The 20,263-nt window shown below is 51.5% G+C and overlaps 2 protein-coding genes across 2 annotated transcripts in view; both read right to left on the reverse strand.

Moving 5' to 3' along the window:
• LOC149344104 (phosphatidylcholine translocator ABCB4-like) overlaps nucleotides 1-17,226 on the reverse strand; it is a 35,664-nt gene extending 18,438 nt beyond the window's left edge. Inside the window, exons 1-4 of the mRNA XM_089547142.1 lie at nucleotides 17,014-17,226; nucleotides 15,746-15,874; nucleotides 7,153-7,377; nucleotides 32-136 (exon numbers count right to left, since the gene is read on the reverse strand). Coding sequence (XP_089403268.1) covers nucleotides 32-136; nucleotides 7,153-7,377; nucleotides 15,746-15,874; nucleotides 17,014-17,226 — 672 coding nt within the window. The remainder of the gene's footprint in view (nucleotides 1-31; nucleotides 137-7,152; nucleotides 7,378-15,745; nucleotides 15,875-17,013) is intronic.
• Nucleotides 17,227-17,616: 390 nt separating this feature from the next.
• LOC149344105 (ATP-dependent translocase ABCB1-like) overlaps nucleotides 17,617-20,263 on the reverse strand; it is a 48,738-nt gene continuing 46,091 nt past the window's right edge. The window contains exons 13-14 of the mRNA XM_089547143.1: nucleotides 19,491-19,694; nucleotides 17,617-17,811 (exon numbers count right to left, since the gene is read on the reverse strand). Coding sequence (XP_089403269.1) covers nucleotides 17,617-17,811; nucleotides 19,491-19,694 — 399 coding nt within the window. The remainder of the gene's footprint in view (nucleotides 17,812-19,490; nucleotides 19,695-20,263) is intronic.

A 20,263-nucleotide genomic window follows, 5' to 3' on the forward strand; every position in this document is an offset into this window, starting at 1 on the left:
GGTCACCATTCCACTCTGCTGCGGTGCCTACCTGCACGAAGGCGCAAATTCCCGTGAAGACACCGACGAGGAGGAAGAGGAAGCAGTAGAACCGCGTGGTGGCCCTGACCGACGCCGCGTTGGCGGTGCTCAAACCCTGCGGAGAAGGGAACGGGACCACGTCAGGACGGTCCACGCAGTGCGAGAGTCTCAAGCTTGCTTAGACGGGCGTTTATGTTCGTCATCACCATCAGCACCAGCCTGTCTACACTACGCCCACTGCAGGACAAAGGCCTGTCTCACATCTCTCCAATTAAACCTGACCTATGCCAGCTACGGCTATCCTACTCCGGCAAACTTAATCTCATCCACCCACCTAACTTTCTGCCGCCCTCTGCTATGCTTTCCTACCTTTGGAAACCAGTCTGCTATCTTTATGAACCATCGGTTATCTTGCCTTCGCATTGCATCCCTGCCCAAGCCCATTCCTTCCTCTTTATTTCGACTAGCATGTCATTATCCCGTTTCAATCCCTGTCCAATTCTGCCCTCTTCTTGGCTTTTTACGTTATACCTATCTATTTTCTGTCTATAAATCGCTAAGCTGTCCTTAAGATGAACCCTTGTCGTTAGCGTCCACGTTTCTGCCCCACAGGTAAGTTCCGGTGAGATGCAGCGGTTATGCACTGTTCTCTTGAAGGATATTGGTAAACTTCCATTCATGCTCTGAGAGAACCTGAGAAATGCGCTCCACCCCCATTCTTATCTTTTTAGTGATTTGACACTCGGGATCCGGATCTGCGATCATCACCTGCCGTAAGTAGACGTATTCGCTTACCACTTGCAACACTTCGCTGCCAACTTTGGACTGCTGTTCCCAACAGTTAGACATTACTTTCGCTTTCTGCATAACGATTTTCATGTCCACCGGTCTGCTCTGCCTGTTTAAATCATTGACCATGATTTGCAGTTCATCTCCTGAATGACTTAGCAAGGCAACGTCAGAAGCGAATCGGCGATTACTAAGCTATACACTATCAACACTTATCCCCAACTGTACCCAATTCAGGGCTCCGAATACCTCCTGTAAACAGGCGGGGAATACCATTGGCGAAATCGCGTCGCCGTGCCTGACACCCTATCTGATCGGAATATTATTGCTGACTTCATGGGGGACTATATTATAGCGACGGCAGCCTAGAAAACTACTTCTTGAGGAGACTTGGTGCGCAGGTGAGAAAAATGTGACGGCGGCTTTGCAGTGGTAGGGATGACGCTGGGAAGGCGGCGAAATAAGGCCTCCACTGTCCTCCCTCGAGTATGTAATAGGTGTATAAAAAGAGAGAGAAGGGAAGGTAGGATGGAAAGGGCCTCTTTTTGAGGGGAGCGTCAAGCACGGGGAGAGGAGGCAGGGAGCTTTGAATGGGCGAAAATGAGGTTGCGGCGGAATCAGCTTTCTCATACGCTTGTTCTCAGCGGGCAGACACACAACTCATAACTCAATTCCGCTGTTCAAACAAGTGCGCTTTAGTGGCCTTTTATCCAGGTACGTCCCCCGTCAAGACTCATCACGGCAATCGGTTTGCTTTCAGCCATGCAGTTGAAATGTTAATGCACCCGTCAAGCTTGAAACTTTACATGCAATAAGAACTTTTGGCGTAGCCTTGCAGGGCTTTTTGTTCTCTAAGGGTGCCTTAAGTGCTCCACTATGCGGATCAAAAGCATTCCCTCATGTAATGCCCCACAACCGGGGCCTTTGAGGTAATAAATAAATAAATTTAATATGACTGAAAGCTCCTCTGTAAGTATGTAAGCACGGCCTCAGATCACCATGAGCACATTTAAATCCAAAGCCTACCTCTTTTCCAGCAAAAAAACGCTGTATATTGCCGTATCAAACTTCTGAAAGATCTCCGGGAATATTAACGTCTCCTTACTAATTGAAGCTTCGAGTTGTACAGAGATCGGCTTTAACTTCTTTCTCTTGAAAAGGGCAGGGCGGCTTAGACGGGACATTGACCAGGAAGTTTTTCTCCTTCCACCACCAGCAGGAGCTCACAGTTCGAATGTAAGACATTCAACACTTCAATCCTACCTGCATGGCAGTTATTTGTTTGTTGGTCGTCAGGAGTTTAACGTCCCAAAGCGACTGACGTTATGAGGGGTACGCCGCGGAGGTCTCCGATAATTCTTACCACCTAGGCTTCTTTAACATCCACCAACATCTCACAGTATACGGGCCTATAGCGTTGCGCCTCCATCAAAATGCGACCGCCCCAGCTGGATCGAACTCGCGTCTTTCGGGTCAGGAGCAGCCACTGAGCCACCGCGGCGGACTCCAGCTATGGCTGTTCACACGTTTCTCTCAACGTGTGTCTACAAAACCGACGCCACTATACAACCGCATTGTCTAGCCGCTATTACACACAGCGACACTGTTGTCGCCTTTGCTTGTTTGCTTGAGTACTGGCGTCGGCAGCAGTGATGAGAAGCACAAGAATTTTAGGTACTAAACTAAAGGTTTATCAAAGTGGCACTAAGAGCCACAAAGGTATTCCTTATAGTGCAGGAATCACGAATAAGTTACGATACCTCGGGTTTCTTCCGTGCAGATCAAAATTTGAGTACATGGGTGTTTATTCACATTAGAGAGACATGCTCTACACCGCCTCGCATCTCGTGGAGCAACTGAAATATAAACCACAGTTGCCGCGGCGCGATGACACAGGCTTTCAAATATGACTACGAAAGTTGCAAGGCGAGGATTTTCTTTCCAGCGTCAACGCAATTAGTAAAGTTTCACAGGTTCTTTCGTCTTCTTCTTTGCACCAGCGGTGCCCCGCCAGAGACGGGTTGGTTTCAACTCGAAGACTGAAGCTCCTCGCACCAGCGGTGCCCCGTCAGAGACGGTCTTGTGTTCAGTTGAGACGCAGGGGGAAAAAAAAGGGCAATAACTGAGGTTTATGTACAGATATTTACAGCGTACAGAAGTTTAGACACTCGAGACAAATTAAACGGCAAAAGACAAACAACAAAAAGGGCGGAACTGGCTAATACTAGGGGAGGCCCCTACTCGGCGTTGCCGAAGATGCGTTGCATCTGACCTTAGCGCAGAACCCCCGCTTACGGCTCCGGGGCCCGGTTTTAAAGCCCTAAAGGCCCGGCCCACATTCGGCAACTTCCAATCATGTTGCGATGTTCACATGATTGGCTTATCGAGAGCCTGGCCAGCCCTCCAGCTTCCGTAGGGCAAAACGCCCTTTCCACAAATACAAACGCACGGTCGTGCCAGTACGTGCAGAGAACATTCCCTCCACCCTAAAATTAAAATAGAACAAACACAAATACACATCCGTGCCAGCACGTGTGCGAATCGGTACCGCGGGTGGGTGGACACCCGTACTTCCCGGCGCGTTCGCGAGCGGCCGCGTTCCAAGAAAGGAGACGCTTCGCTTTGAGCACCCCCAGCCGCGTTCCGATGACCCCCGCGAACGCTACCGAACCCTTACACGCCCTTCCCAAGATTCTACAAAGGGCTCAAATGCCACTTTTAGAATTATAACAAAGGGATCGGTACGGGTCACAAAACCACCCTGTGGGTGACATACCGCAGCTACACAAACACTGGCACGAGCAAAACCAAAAACAAAAAAATGCACACGAGCACCAAAACAACTCAAGCAAATTGCACACTCAAATACACGCGGTGACACGCTTGCTGTGCGCCGTAAAACGGAGTTCAAAAGTTGATAGGCTACTCAGTTCACTTGTATGCCCACTGTCGTCCTGCTCGCGAATGAGCACACAGACACAGACACTCGCGACTGGAGCGTTCACAGCACTCGCCCAATGCCCACGTGAGCCTCCTTAGTCGCACCGAGCGTCCCTGTGTACATTCGAGCCACCACGTGTTGTCAGTAACACAATTAACGCCTAAACGGTAACTCACCCATTAGGCTGGCGCCACAACGGGGCGAGAACTGAAAAGACGGTGCCCTCCAGGATCAAAAACGTCCTGTTCATCAATAGGTGAAAATCTCTGACCATGCGACGCACTTGAGAGCACTCTCTCTCCGGCGCACCAGTACGACACGCGTGGTGCGTAAATAGCATAGCCCCTGGCCCGTCCAAATATAGCAGTACAGTCAGTCTCGCTACACTTGATATGACGACCTCTAGCACGGAACATACTGTTCCTCGCGTCGACTTTCAGCGTGAAAGCCGCGCACCTGCCTCCTGTTACTCTACCTCGCTTGGAGCCATTTGCCCCGTTTCTGCTCAGGTAAACACTGGAATTGCCGCAACCTCCCTGATCGGCGCTTGCCGGCTTCGTGGCATCTTCTAACCCTGAGGCTGCATGAGACCCCTCGCAGTGAATTGACCCTAATTTGCCTTGTGGCAAGTCCACACTCATTTCAGGGTCCTCAAATGACCTGGCCGGACACACATCGGGTGCGTTCGAGGATTGCGCGGCGCTCTGCCCGGTCGGTCCAGCAGGCCCACCTCCGCTCTCTGCCTCGGATGGAATGTCCCTGCCATCACAAACGCCAAGGGGCACTTCACGCCCTATGCCCGACACAGCATGCGGTTGCGGCAACGCTAGGTTTCCCGCTGCCACTATCTCGCCGATCTGATGTCTGTCGTCGCTGGTCGTTTCACGCGGAACAAACTGCACTTTTTTGCAGCTTTCCTGAGACCGAGTTTTTATTCCTGAACTCGCGTCCTCGTCCCTGGTCTTATCTGAGGTAGAGCTAACCTCTGCAGATTGATCTTTGGAGTGCGCGTTCACCGCCTCTAATACCGCGACGCTGCGTTCCGTCACGATACTTTTTTCAACTGCGGTTCCAGCTTCGCAGAAATCTGGCTCGGAGCAGTTCTCCCTGGCTGATTCACTGGCTCTCCTAGCCTCCTTGAGCTCAGCGAGCTCCAGCGCTAGCTGCTGGCGCTTTGCTTCTAATTCCTCCAAGACGCACTTAACATCCTGAGGTTTCTCCTCGCGAAGCAGCGCCTTTCCGCCATTTACTTTCGCAAGTTGAGCCTGAAGGTCCGCTAAGCGCGCCTTCGCTAACTCAACTTGGTACCTCACATCGAGTGAGGGCCGGCATGGATAGCCCTCCATACTGCCGTCTGTACTCCTCAACTGTCCTACCAGCTCGAACACAGGGACGTGAACAATGCGACCAAGGAAACTCACGGTTTCGATGCGTCGATCCGCATTGCCAGCTCCTTGGCGTCGGAGTCCACCTCCACTTTCACCGCACGCTGCGATGAGCTGTCGGACGCCGCTGGTCATGTGCCCGCTGCTGTCGCCTTGCTGCGACCCGCCGGTGACTGTCGAGTTCTCGACGCGCTGCCTCCTTGACCGGACGCAGTCCCGCGTCGCTGGACACCTGCCGTGGTCCTTGCGTCCTTGCCGCCGTGTCTCTGCAGGTCCTTTTTCGAACGCTGCTGTTGCCTGACCGTCGCCTTTCTACCCTGCCTACAATCTTCTTCCTGCGCCGTCTTCCGATGGCCGCAGGATCCTGTCGACTGCGCCAGTAAAGTTTCACAGGTTCTTTCGTCTTCTTCTTTGCACCAGCGGTGCCCCGCCAGAGACGGGTTGGTTTCAACTCGAAGACTGAAGCTCCTCGCACCAGCGGTGCCCCGTCAGAGACGGTCTTGTGTTCAGTTGAGACGCAGGGGGAAAAAAAGGGCAATAACTGAGGTTTATGTACAGATATTTACAGCGTACAGAAGTTTAGACACTCGAGACAAATTAAACGGCAAAAGACAAACAACAAAAAGGGCGGAACTGGCTAATACTAGGGGAGGCCCCTACTCGGCGTTGCCGAAGATGCGTTGCATCTGACCTTAGCGCAGAACCCCCGCTTACGGCTCCGGGGCCCGGTTTTAAAGCCCTAAAGGCCCGGCCCACATTCGGCAACTTCCAATCATGTTGCGATGTTCACATGATTGGCTTATCGAGAGCCTGGCCAGCCCTCCAGCTTCCGTAGGGCAAAACGCCCTTTCCACAAATACAAACGCACGGTCGTGCCAGTACGTGCAGAGAACATTCCCTCCACCCTAAAATTAAAATAGAACAAACACAAATACACATCCGTGCCAGCACGTGTGCGAATCGGTACCGCGGGTGGGTGGACACCCGTACTTCCCGGCGCGTTCGCGAGCGGCCGCGTTCCAAGAAAGGAGACGCTTCGCTTTGAGCACCCCCAGCCGCGTTCCGATGACCCCCGCGAACGCTACCGAACCCTTACACAATTCACCCTGAAGAAGGTGCAGAGTAGACACCGAACCGTTGCTTCTTCCGTTAGACTTTGGTAGGAGTATCAGTTGCTTTCTCTCTAATCCACGTCTCGACTGGAAAGATATCTGCCGAAATGCTCGCGCTCCAAGCCATAGTGAAGTGCGGTGCCGCCTTTCCGTTATTTTGTACACGGCACACGAAGTTTAACAAAAGACACCGGTAATTTACGCAAAAAGATAGACGCGTCGTATCAAATGCATATCACTCAGAAGAAATGTCTGCAAAAGGCGCGAGACGACAGCAAAAACGCGTTCGTTGGCGATTGGCCTTTGGCCCACGCGACACGCATGAAGAATTTGCCTACGAGAAGGCGTTTAGAAAGGGAGAGAAAGGATTTGTGCTGAAGAAATCTTATGGGGTCGAACCCCCTATTCCGGAGTCCGTTTGACGATGATGCTGCTCGGGAGCTCGCCACACCAACTCCTGTTGTTGCCGCAAGTCAGAGCCGGATTAAGAATCAAGCCCCTGCTCAGCCATCGGGTTGTGTATTGTAGGTATGTCGGGGTTTCTTGATAGTGACATACCATGTGCTACAGGATATCCTCCTTTCTTCAGTGTACGTATTCTGATTTGTAATTCCGGATATATCCTCTTGGTCATCTTTGGGCTGTACATTGAGTAATCTGTCTAAGTGTCCGGGTGTAATTTCTTTTTCACCTAGCTTCCTCTCTGGACCTGTGCGGCGTTGGAGAATTCCCGTGTAAGTTAGTAGGTGGTTTGTACGGCTGTGGTAAACCACGTGTTAGTAGACTGCGCGCAAAGAAATGAGCGTACGGTACTGCTTTGTGGACAAGCTTGGCACAGTTCGCTCGAGGGCAGGGTGTGGGCGGCAAAAAGGGCGCCATATACCCTTAAGCGCGGCGTCCGTACTTGGAACATGTCCCCGAGGAAGATGGCGTACACGGGCACGCAGAAGCCCATGAGGAAGGAGCAGACGCATCCGGCGGCCATGTAGCGGCGCTCGGGCTCCGTCAGGCGCTTCAGCTTGGCCGTCAGCGACTCGGTCGCCGAAGGCCGCTCTTCGCTCGGGGATGCGACTGGCACCGGCTTGCCGTCCACCACGTGCACCAGGGGAGGGCTGGTCGGCCGAGGTTGCTGCGCGCGTAAGTCGGCCTTCGCGTCACCTTTCCCGCAGCAGCAAAGAAACTCTCGGCGGGAGCCGTGCGCAGAAGAATGTACACAGATGATTTTAGTCTGCGCGGTTATCACCACGCGCCGCATGGCGCTGAACATTAAAGGGACAATGACGCCGACTCCATTCAGTTATTAATGAGTGAAAACTGATGTTTCACCTTTTTTTTTACAGCAAGACAGGCATCTACCGCCGCGAAAGCTGGATTTAAAAATACTCCCGCAAGTGGAGTCAGCTCGTGACGTCTTTGCCGAAAAGGGCGGGTGGCCGCCGCTGTGAATTGTTAATCGCTATCGGTTGGCTGGTTTATTGGGTTTAACGTCCCAAAGCAACTCAGGCTAATCGCTATCAGCGGTTACTTTAACAATCGAACAAGAAGCTGGTTGTTACATATGTTCTCAACGCTTTGTTGTCACCTTTTGATTACGATTATTTTAGAGTTCTTCCATGATTTTGGTACGATCGAGATCCTGACTCATACTGCGTATACAGGGTGCTTGTTTTTCACCACATTGTCTCCACCATCCTTCAATAATTCTGCAGTTACCTGATCCTTACCTGCCTCTCTCCCTCTGCGCACTGCTTGCAAAGCTTTCTCCTCCTTTCGTTACCTGCGGTATATGTACAGTTTGTCCTCACCACTGGCTTCATAATTACCGTCTGGATTCTATCGACTGCTATAGAGACCTGTGTAGAATTATTAGGCTAGTTTAACTGCCTTCCCCATATTAGTAAGGTTATATGCTATTTCCTTCCTTGTCAGTTAGCGCGTACATTTGATTTCTGCGTATAATAAATAATAAATCATAAATCATAAATAATAATAATAAATAATAAGGATAATAAATCCTCTTGATCGCTCTCAGGCTACCTCCGTCCTTGCGAGCATGCTGTATTCCTAGCCCATTATATTTTCTTTAACAGCTTCGCCAGTTATGTTCTATCCGCCTACCTGTATGCCTACCCACCTACTTACCTGAAGGTTACAGGCATTTTTTCCCAGCTAGGCAGCAACCATCGTATTTACCGGCTAACGCCATGCGTGACTACTGGACACGTCGCAGATGAGTTCATAAAGTGACGAAGTGTTGAAGCGACACTTGACCGGCAATGAACGCGTTATTTTGCTTCGTACTGGAAGCGTACCGAACCCGTAATTTTTTTCGCTCTTTTCGAACTTAACCCGAACGCGAACAATTCAGGGGAACCATTCGAACCAGTTCCGGAAACGACTGAGTCCCACTGCTCGTGAAGCACGACATACTTGTTTTCACAGACTGACAGGCCTTACCGTGCAGATATTACCGCCTAGGGCAGTGCTAGGCAATGCGAAGATGGCACCTGATCCACGAGCTAAAAAACTGAGGGGAGTCTGGTGTTTACGGAAGAAGCTTTGCCCTTCCATATTGTTGCATTGGTCAATCCTAGAACTTCTCATACCAGACCGGTCGCAGACATTCAGACAATTAGAGTATCTCCTTTTCCCATATTAGCAGAAAATCGTGAAAGTTAAATTCCTCCAAGTAAAACACAGCACGCGATTAGCTTTACTTCTTACACTTACACTTGTTTATACAACACGCCAGGTCCGTGCTCCGGTCTGCAAGAGCGGGTGTCAAAGCCGCAGCGAGCAGCAGGGGGAAAAATGATGGTGCACTATCGCGAATGCAGCAGCGCGCGTTCACATCCAGCCTGTATGGAACCAGGCGTTATCGCAAGATTTGGCTTTTGCAGCACACAACAACACGTAAACAACACGCAGCTCAGGTGTTCCAGGCAAATGTTTTACCCTCCGTACCACCTATGTGGAAAACACAGGCGCAACCAGATCTCATTACATTTACTGAGCCCCCCACCCCCACCTCGCTTAAAATACTTGGGGGTGTCTGGCCCGCCTAGCCTCTTCTCCTCCCTCTCCTCAGTTTCAGCGTCCCTGCTAGCAGTCACACATCAAGCACAGCATTTCACCGGTGTGTCATCGAGAGCTAATGAAACCAATCAAAGAGGCAATGCACAGAACAGCCCACAACAAAATCACAAAACGTCACAACAGCTGACAGCATAGACCTGTACATTGCCGCAGAAATGAAAATTTCTTTGAACAGTGTACAGTGCAACAGTGTGTATGGCTGTGCTTTACGCGCGGCGTCAAGCACGCCCGATGACTTTGCGGTCGATGCAGCAGGCCATAAAAAGTACATTGGCAACAATCAATGAGGTGCTCGCCTCACAAGCGTGGTACCTCATGCCCAGAAATTATGGACAAGCAAGGTGTATCTTACCGGTACTCACCTATGGGGCAGAAACGTGGAGTCTAACAAGGACAACGCTTAAGTTAAGCTTAAGTTAAGGACAACGCAGCGAGCTATGGAAAGGAAAATGGTAGGTGTAACGCTAAGAGATCGGAAGCGGGCGGAGTGGGCGAGAGAACAAACGCGCGTTAATGATATCCTAGTTGAAATCTGTAAGGGTTCAGTAGTGTACGCGGGATCATAGGAACGCGGCTGGGGCGCTCAAAGCAAAGCGTCTCCTTTTTCGGAACGCGGCCGCTCGCGAACGCGCCTGGAAGTAGGGTGTCCCCCGCCCCGCGGTATCGATTCGCGCACGTGCTGGCACGAACGTCTATTTGTGTTTGTTTTTATTTTGTGGTGGAGAGGGTGGTTTTACCTTGTTGAAGCCGGAGGGCTGGCCATGTCCTTGAGAACCAATCATGTTGAGAGCACAACATGATTGGAAGTTACCGAATGTGGGCTGGGCCTTTAAGGCTTTAAAACCGGGCCCCGGAGCGGGAAGCAGGGTTCTGCGCTAAGGTGAGATGCAACGCATCTTCGGCCACGCCGAGTAGGGGCCTCCCCTAGTATTAGCCAGTTCCGCCTTTTGGTTGTTTGTCTCTTTGCCGTTGTGCCTGAACTTGTATATTCTGTGTATATTTGTATATAAATCTTCAGTTATTGCCTTTTTTATCCCTGCGTGTCAACACATTTTGAGACCGTCTCTGACGGGGCACCCCTGGTGCGAAGAAAGAAGCTTCAGTCTTCCAGTTGGAACCAACCGTCTCCGACGGGGCACCGCTGGTGCAATAAGGAAGACGGAAGAACCTGTGAAACTTTACTGGCGCAGCCGACAGGATCCTGCGGCCATCGGAAGACGGCGCAGGAAGAAGACAAGGCAGGGAGAAAGGTGACGACAAGGCGACAGGTCAGCGTTCGTGAACGGACCTGCGGAGACACGGCGGCAAGGACGCAAGGACCACGGCAGTAGTCCAGCGACGCGGGACTGCGTCCGGTCAAGGAAGCAGCGCGTCGGGAACTCGACGATCACCGGCGGCGGACCAGCGGCGTGCGACAGCTCATCGCAGCGTCCGGGGAAAGTGGCGGTGTACTCCAACGCCAAGGAGCTGGCAATGCGGATCGACGCATCGAAACCGTGAGTTTCCTTGGTCGCATTGTTCACGTCCCTGTGTTCGAGCCGGTAGGGCAGTTGAAAGGGTACGGAAGGCGGTATGGAGAATTATCCAAGCCAGCCCTCACTCGATGTGAGGTACCAGGTTGAGTTAGCGAAGGCGCGCTTAGCGGACCTTCAGGCTCAACTTGCGAAAGTAAATGGCGGAAAGGCGCTGCTGCGCGAGGAAGAACCTCAGGATGTTAAGTATGTCTTGGGGGTATTAGAAGCGAGACGCCAGCAGGTAGAGCTCGAGATTTCTAAGATCAAGGAGTCTAGGAGAGCTAGCCAACTAGCCAGGGAGAACTGCTCCGAGTCACGAGCAGAGAGGTCGCCAGTGCGGGAAGGCAACGGCATATGCCTGCCGGGCGCAGGTCAAGAGGACAGCCGGGCAGAGGTAAAGGGTGAGCCAGATTTCTGCGAAGCTGGAGTCGCAGTTCAAGAAAGCAGCCTGACGGAACGCAGCGTCGCGGTATCAGAGGCGGTGAACGCGCACGCCGACGACACGGCCGCCGAGGTTAGCTCAATCCCAAATGACACCAGGGACGCGGACGCGTGCTCAGGATTGTTGGAAGTGAGTCTCACAATTCCAAAAACGCAGTCTCAAGCAAGCTGCGGAAAAGAGCATTTAGCTCAGCAGGGAATGGCCAGCGACGACAGATGTCAGATCGCGGACCTAGTGACAGGAGAAAGTCTAGCGTTGCTGGAACCGCACACTTTGTCGGTCATAGGGCATGAAGGGCCCCGTAGCGTCATTGATGGAAAGAGCGTTCCATGCGAGCCAGGGAACGGAGGCGGGCTTGCTGGGCCGACCGGGCAGAGCGCCACACAGTTGTGGAACGCACCCGATGTGTGTCTGGCCAGGTCGTTTGAGTACCCGGAAATGAGTGGAGACTTGCCGCAAGGCAAGCTCGGGTCAAGCGACGGCGAGTCAGCTCGTGTAGCAGACGATGCCACGAAGCCGGCCAGCGTCTATCAAGCAGGGAGCGGCGATTTAAATGTTTGCCCGTGCAGGAACGGTGCAAATAGCTCCAAACGCTCCAGAGTACCAGGGGACAGGCGCATAGCCTTCACAGTGAATGCCGGCGCGTGGAACAGTACGTTCCGTGCTGCGGTACGCCAAATTATGTTCAGCAAAGCCGGCCGCACTGTTACAGCTGAACTCGGCAAGAGAGATGTTCCTTACGCAGCACGCGGTTCGTACCGGCGCGTTAGAGAGAGCGGGCCCTCAGGTGCGTCGTGTAGTGAGGGGTTTGGACCCATCAAAACCCGGGACGTTTTTGATCCTGGAGGGCACCATCTTTTCAGTTCGCGCCCCGTTGTGGCGCCAGCCTAATGAGTGAGTTACCGTTTAGGCGTTAATTGTGTTACTGACAATACGTGGTGGCTCGAATGTACACAGGGACGCTCGGTGCGACTAAGGAGGCTCACGTGGGCATTGGGCGAGTGCTGTGAACGCTCCAGTCGCGAGTGTCTGTGTCTGTGCTCATTCGCGAGCAGGACGACGGCGTGCATGCAGGCGAACTGGGTGCAACGCACCAACTTGGACGCTGTGTTACGGCGCACGGCAGGCATGCCACTGTGTGTATTTAAGTGTGCATTTTGCGTGATGTTGTGTTGGTGCCCGTGTGCATTTTGTTGTTTTTGGTTTTGTTCGTGCAACTGGTCGCAGCGCGACAGCTTGGACTTCGGTGAATGCGCTGGTTTTACAGGTGTGAAACGCGCATTTGAATGTGTACGTTTTGTTTATGTTATGTCACCCGAAGGGTAGTTTCGTGTCAGACACCGATCCCTTTTGTTTGTAATTCTAAAAGTGGCATTTGAGCCCTTTGTAGAATCTTGGTAAGGGCGTGTAAGGGTTCGGTAGTGTACGCGGGATCATAGGAACGCGGCTGGGGCGCTCAAAGCAAAGCGTCTCCTTTTTCGGAACGCGGCCGCTCGCGAACGCGCCTGGAAGTAGGGTGTCCCCCGCCCCGCGGTATCGATTCGCGCACGTGCTGGCACGAACGTCTATTTGTGTTTGTTTTTATTTTGTGGTGGAGAGGGTGGTTTTACCTTGTTGAAGCCGGAGGGCTGGCCATGCCCTTGAGAACCAATCATGTTGAGAGCACAACATGATTGGAAGTTACCGAATGTGGGCTGGGCCTTTAAGGCTTTAAAACCGGGCCCCGGAGCGGGAAGCAGGGTTCTGCGCTAAGGTGAGATGCAACGCATCTTCGGCCACGCCGAGTAGGGGCCTCCCCTAGTATTAGCCAGATCCACCTTTTTGTTGTGTGGCTTGTCCTTTGTGCCGTTAATTTGTCTCGAATGCCTTAACTTGTATCTATTGTAAATACTGTACATAAAATTTGAAGTGTTCGCCTTACCCCTGCGTCTCAACTGAACACAAGACCGTCTCTGACGGGCACCCCTGGTGCGAAGAGCTTCAGTCTTCCAGTTGGAACCAACCGTCTCCGACGGGGCACCGCTGGTGCAATAAGGAAGACGAAAGAACCTGTGAAACTTTACTAGCTTTGCCCTTCCATATTGTTGCATTGGTCAATCCTAGAACTTCTCATACCAGACCGGTCGCAGACATTCAGACAATTAGAGTATCTCCTTTTCCCATATTAGCAGAAAATCGTGAAAGTTAAATTCCTCCAAGTAAAACACAGCACGCGATTAGCTTTACTTCTTACACTTACACTTGTTTATACAACACGCCAGGTCCGTGCTCCGGTCTGCAAGAGCGGGTGTCAAAGCCGCAGCGAGCAGCAGGGGGAAAAATGATGGTGCACTATCGCGAATGCAGCAGCGCGCGTTCACATCCAGCCTGTATGGAACCAGGCGTTATCGCAAGATTTGGCTTTTGCAGCACACAACAACACGTAAACAACACGCAGCTCAGGTGTTCCAGGCAAATGTTTTACCCTCCGTACCACCTATGTGGAAAACACAGGCGCAACCAGATCTCATTACATTTACTGAGCCCCCCACCCCCACCTCGCTTAAAATACTTGGGGGTGTCTGGCCCGCCCAGCCTCTTCTCCTCCCTCTCCTCAGTTTCAGCGTCCCTGCTAGCAGTCACACATCAAGCACAGCATTTCACCGGTGTGTCATCGAGAGCTAATGAAACCAATCAAAGAGGCAATGCACAGAACAGCCCACAACAAAATCACAAAACGTCACAACAGCTGACAGCATAGACCTGTACATTGCCGCAGAAATGAAAATTTCTTTGAACAGTGTACAGTGCAACAGTGTGTATGGCTGTGCTTTACGCGCGGCGTCAAGCACGCCCGATGACTTTGCGGTCGATGCAGCAGGCCATAAAAAGTACATTGGCAACAATCAATGAGGTGCTCGCCTCACAAGCGTGGTACCTCATGCCCAGAAATTATGGACAAGCAAGGTGTATCTTACCGGTACTCACCTATGGGGCAGAAACGTGGAGTCTAACAAGGACAACGCTTAAGTTAAGCTCAAGCTAAGGACAACGCAGCGAGCTATGGAAAGGAAAATGGTAGGTGTAACGCTAAGAGATCGGAAGCGGGCGGAGTGGGCGAGAGAACAAACGCGCGTTAATGATATCCTAGTTGAAATCAAAAGGAAGAACTGGGCTTGGGCAGGGCATGTATAGCGAAGGCAAGATAACTGATGGTCCTTAAGGGTAACGGAGTGGATTCCAAGAAAAGGCAAGCGTAGCAGGGGACGGCAGAAAGTTACTTGGGCGGATGAGATTAAGAAGTTTGCGCGGATACAGTGGCGGCAACTGACAAAGGACAGGGTTAATTGGAGAGACATGGGAGAGGCCTTTTCCCTGCAGTGGACGTAGTCAGGCTGATGATGATGATGCAGTTTTCAACGAGAAGTTGTTTATGAACGCAAATGTCATATCACAAGATTTCTCCATAACAATCACAATATCCGCAGATCTCCCTTTGTCACTCTTGAAATTTTTTTGCTATTAACGCATTTGCTCAGGTCAAAAATGTTCCATATCGGTTTTCAGTGGCAGTCTTAACTACGCGACGCGAGCGATCGACCAACTTTAAAAGAAGGGTTTTGCAGTGCATCGTAAGAATGAACCATTACCTTCAACATTTCTATAACAGTATCGTACAATATTCCACATGTAGTTGCCTCACAGTTAAAATTGATTTCCAAAAATCCTCGACTTGTCGAGCCCGCATCGTACTGTGCACTCAGCTGTGGGTGTGTGTTCGAGTTGCCTTGAGGCTTATAGGCGCCATCTTGTAGGACAGCGGAATTGCACTTCGCAGCAGGTCGCGTTTTCTACTACCTTATTCAAGTATGTAGGTAGGTCCTTTATAAAAAAACTAGAAGTCAGGGAATCCCCTTCCGAGCCAGACCGTGTGACTCGTAATGCATTCCCAGAGTCAGCATTCCGAATCTGCTGAGACTAAGAAGATTTTTGGTCCTGCCCCGTCCACGAATGTTGCAGAAACTCAACTACTGGCTTAGAAGCAAACGCCCTGGGCTCTAAACTTTTGACAAAGACTGTACATGCAGTAATGAGCATTTAACACAGTTTATTTTGACGATTTGCTGTACACCCTTTGCCGAAAGCGTCGAGATGAAGAGGTTTATATCTGAACCTTGCTATGTGGCTCAGTACACATACCCATCCTCAGCGTGCGAAATATGTTAAAACAGTGAGGAACTTTCGTCCTTCTTTCAGAAAGTTACGACTGCATTGAAGTCACAAGAGCCCAGTGCTCAACGAGAGAACTTAATCCGTTGGGTTCTTTACTTTTAACAAAGCCTGTACTCGTTGCCTAAGCCTAGCTTTCGGCCCTCTTAGTTCGTCTCACGGTGTGTCCATAGACGCGTTCTGAGCGAAGAAATAGATTGGGTGCGAGTGGGGTGTCGAATGCGGCGCATACGCACGTCGCCCTGCTGGAAGCTCCTGGGCAGCGCCGGCTGCTTGGGCGGCGTCATCGGAAGTGCGTTTGTCCGGCGCAGTAACAACCGGTGACGCGGGGGCGTCATGGCGGCGTCCTCCTTCGGCGGGCTCATCTGCGGAAAAGAAGGCACAGCGCAAGAGCAGCAGCAGATCAGCGCAGGAGGCTAATATCACGACGAAGGTTACTTTTCTAGGATCGGGGATTGCTTCTGAGCACAGCTCAGTTATTTATTGCTGAGTCGGTCACGATTGGCTTTGTGGACTGAGCAGCTCCGAAAAACTCGCCAGACCCAACCAGGTTCATGCGTACTGCCACTGTGTAATGCGCGCGTATGCTCAAAGAAAGACCAACGCCAAGGCAGGGACAGTCATTGCCAGCTACTGAGGCCATCTACCATGCTCCATTATACAAAGAAAAGAAGAATTGATGTGCATTACGTGTTTGTCTATGTTTATTGCGACAAAGGGTGACTGACGCCGGCATCGATAGGCTTCCTCTTTCTAATTACACAGAGACTGCCCTCACCAAAAGCGGTGCATTTAGCGGAGCAACCATTCAGCAATGCATTAGTCGTTTCCTGCCGGGAATAAACAGCATCATAGCCAGATAGATGCACAGAGTTGATTTTGCTAACAACCTAAAGGAGTTTTCGTCAGTGTCCCTTTAAAGTGGCCTGGCTAGCTAAATTGGTCTTGAGCGAGTAGACCGGCTTTTAAATATACGACAGGCCAAGGACTGCAAAAGCTGTGCTCGCTGTTTAAAAGCGCGCTAAGCTAGAAATCGAGCGTAGGATCGCGAAAGTTTTTACTGATCAAGTGTAAGCCTTCGCTTTGTCGAGCACGTACGTAAGAGTAACTTTCTGCTCTTAAGAAACTGGAAATGAAAAAAATCAGTCACTAACCGAGCAGCACAGGCTGCTGCTTAGGGGGGGGGGGGTCTACCTTAAGGAGCTCACCTAACACCAATATTGATTCAGTGAAATGACGACATACTCCACCCTGCCCTCCCATGTGATTCTCCTCGAGGCCAAGCAGCGGAATAACTTACACGTTCTACATCTGGCCGTAATGACCAATGAGTTCATGTGACTAGTCCCAGACTCGTTGCAATCTTCAAGCGAGTCTCTTTTTGGTGTTCGCCATCACGTTTCAAAGAGAGGTTAGTGAACTGCTGCGAAGCATTTTGTCGGATTTGGGTGCCGCATTTCGAACTCCACACGAACCGTTTCGCGAGGGGTTCACCCGTGCCCACCGAACAAGAGAAGGGCAGTGCAGCCACAAACGCTACCTGCGTGGTGATGAGGTCGAGGTACGGCGCGGAGCCCTTCTTGATGAGCTCGTTGTGGCTGCCCATGTCCACCACGCGGCCGGCACGCATGACCACCACGCGGTCGGCGCAGCGGATCGTCGACAGGCGCTGGGCCACGATCAGCGCCGTGCGCCCCTCGCGGGCCTGGCCGAGCATGAGTGGTATTAAGGAGTGGAAAATTTACGGTTGGAGAGCGTTGTCTTTTCTGAGGATGTACCTTTGCATATACCAAGATTTAAGGAGGGTGTTTAGCATGCTTTGCATCTACGATGGGACGTTTTCTGCGCGCATCTGACAGTTTTCGTCCCTCCGCAAACTTTTCGCAACGAAAATTAATCTCCATGGCGGCAGTGCTGTTTGACGTATCTGGTGCGGGGCTCTGAAACGCCCTGTGTCTACTATTCAGTCTCAGGACCGCTAAATACCTGTCCTCACCAGGCAGATCGGGACTAAAAACAGCCTATGCAAAGTCATCACGCTCTCCCTAAATATGGGATTGGGTGGCAACAATAATCGGGCATAGTCAACAGAGGCCAAGATGCGCAGCTAGGCATAATGCGTCGGGCGCACCTTGTCGAGTGCGGCCTGCAGCGACAGGTCGGTCTCTGTGCCGGGCGTGGCCGGTTGGTCGTCGAGCAGGAAGATGCGCGGGTTGCGCACCAGCGCACGGGCGATGGCCAGCCGCTGCGTCTCGCTCGGGCTCAGCGGGTGGCCGTGGGGACCGACCACCGTGTCGTACTTCTGCAAGCAGGCAAACGGTCTCTACTTGTCTCCATTGTGCCTCATCTGCGAAGCTCATATGGCGTAGTACAATCGGCAGAACCCCGATTCTTCGAAGGAACACAAAATCTGACTCGGCCAACAAGAACTCAGGATTTGAATCCGTATCACCCACTGAAGCACGTTTTCCGGTGCGTGTAGCAATACAACATGCTGCAGGCCACCGACTGGAATGCGTTCTTAGTATTTTTGTCGACGAAGAATGTTGTTCGTTTTGCTAACCATTGCTATGTGTCGTGCCTTGGTAGCCCCAATGAACTATCTAAACATGAGTGTCGCAAGCAGCAGGGAAAGAACCTGATCCCGCAATCATGTACACTCCGGATCGCATTTTTATCGCATTTATGCAGCATAAAACAGTGTTTTTTTCTGTTAAATAATTATAATGTTTTCTACAACAAAACCAATCAAGCGAACCTCGCGCATGCCTGGAATGGCTACCTTGACTATTCCTTTGGGTTCAGTGGAGGGTTAATGCGGGCATTTTTCATCACAACTTTCAATTGTTAACTTCGCGATGTCCCTTTTAGCGAATATACCGAAAATAACGATGAGCGTATCTAGCTCTCGTGCACCGAATTAAATGTGGGTTGAATAAGAAATCCCATATTAACTGCGTTTGAAGAAATAGCGCAATAACTAGCGCAGGAAAGCACGCAGAGAAAGAACGAACGGCAGGATGGCGCATGCACACACTTCTGCGAACAAGTGGCCACCTGTTTTCTCATAATCCATACGTTTCAAGAAAACCATCACAGAATAAATGTGTGAGATGTCTACAGCCTTGCCCACACTAAACCACAGATAGCGCGGAAACCAGGGAAATGCTAACAAGGCTACAAGAACGCACGATGACTATTAAAAAAGGAACGGGCGTGGCAGATCGATTTGACTGTGGACAAAGTGTTATACACAAAATTTAGTTCGCCACCCCGCTAGCTTCCACTTGAGAATTTTTTGGATGCTTCCGTGCTTACTCTATGCTTGCGTACATACCTATCTGTCGTATGGAAAAGAGGGATAGTTATCGGTAACGGATTCATACTAAGGGCGAAGGCTTTTACCTGTGCCTGGCTAATGCTTCATTATTTCACACGTAGGCTAGACGCAGTTTTGCCATGTTTCTCGCATTACCGCGGATACTGTTTGCTCAGATTGGACTTCGCTCAGTTTGGCACCCTGTCCTGTAACGAGAGCCATGCCATGTAACTTAGCGCCATCACTGAACACTCTTCTCTATTCAGTACGCATGATTGCAATGATCCTGTCGATGCCACCGGTTAATCCCATCTATAAATGATTGGTTTGGTATGGGGGGGGGGGGGGGGGTGTAACGTCCCAAAGCGACTCAGGCTATGAGGGACGCCGTAGTGGAGGACTCATAACATTTCGACCACCTGGGGTTCTTTGACGTGCACTGACATCGCAAAGCACACAGGCCTCGGGATCGAACCCGCGTTTTTTGGGTCAGCAGTCGAACGCCATAACCACTGCGCCACCACGGCGGGCCGTCGATAAATCAGACTTTGCAACTATTTTTTGCAGCTGACAGGAGAACTAGTTAACAAGGAGAACGCGTGCACAGGTGCTTTGCCGGAGTGACTGTGGGCAGCAAGGTAGCCGTAGCAGAGTGCGGATACCTTGGGCAGCTTGATGACGAAGTGGTGCGCGTTGGCGGCGATAGCGGCCTGCTCGACGTCGTACTGGGTGGCGGTGGCCAGGCCCAGCCGGATGTTCTCGGCCACCGTGGTGTCGAAAAGCACCGGCCGCTCGCTCACCACGCCCATCTGGCCGCGCAGCCAGCCCAGGTTGTACGAACGCAGCTCCCGCTGGTCCACCAAGATCTGTGATCGTCACAAAATTTGGCGCATATTAAGAAAAAAAATGGCGCCGCGCGGAAGCAATCTCGCAAGCGCGGAAAGTTGAATTAGGGAAGAAAGAACTCCGGAGGGCGCAAAGCCTTGTGTGTGTTGCTGTCTCCTACCCCTCGCTCTCCGGCGCAGAGCCAGAGGAATTGCATCAGAGCGCGTCGTTGAAGTTGAAGTTGAAGTTTATTTCCTTTGTTACGAAGGAGGAGCCGGGACTAAAAGCTGTGGTGACAGCTTGACAAAGGGTCCCGGCTCCTTTACATTCCCGACAGTACAGGAGGAAGACGATGGCTTGATTGTTCTAGAATGTCTGCTTAATTTCTGCTCGCTGTCGACGGAGAGGGCGTAGCCTTGAGCGTGCTAATTGATGCCCACGCGCCTTCATACGTGCGCCGGTGGCTGCGCAACGCAAGAAGGGTCTGGAAGCTTCTGGAAGGCTTCCAGATCCTCACCAATGGGGACGCGCGCCCGGCACAAGAGGGAGAAGGAATTGCACTGCTGATACTGTGTGTATGTACGCGCCTGCCTTGGGGCGAAGAACGAAC

Source organism: Amblyomma mixtum, chromosome 5 (assembly GCF_055824585.1).
Source record: "Amblyomma mixtum isolate Tamu chromosome 5, ASM5582458v1, whole genome shotgun sequence".
Lineage (NCBI taxonomy): Eukaryota > Metazoa > Arthropoda > Arachnida > Ixodida > Ixodidae > Amblyomma > Amblyomma mixtum.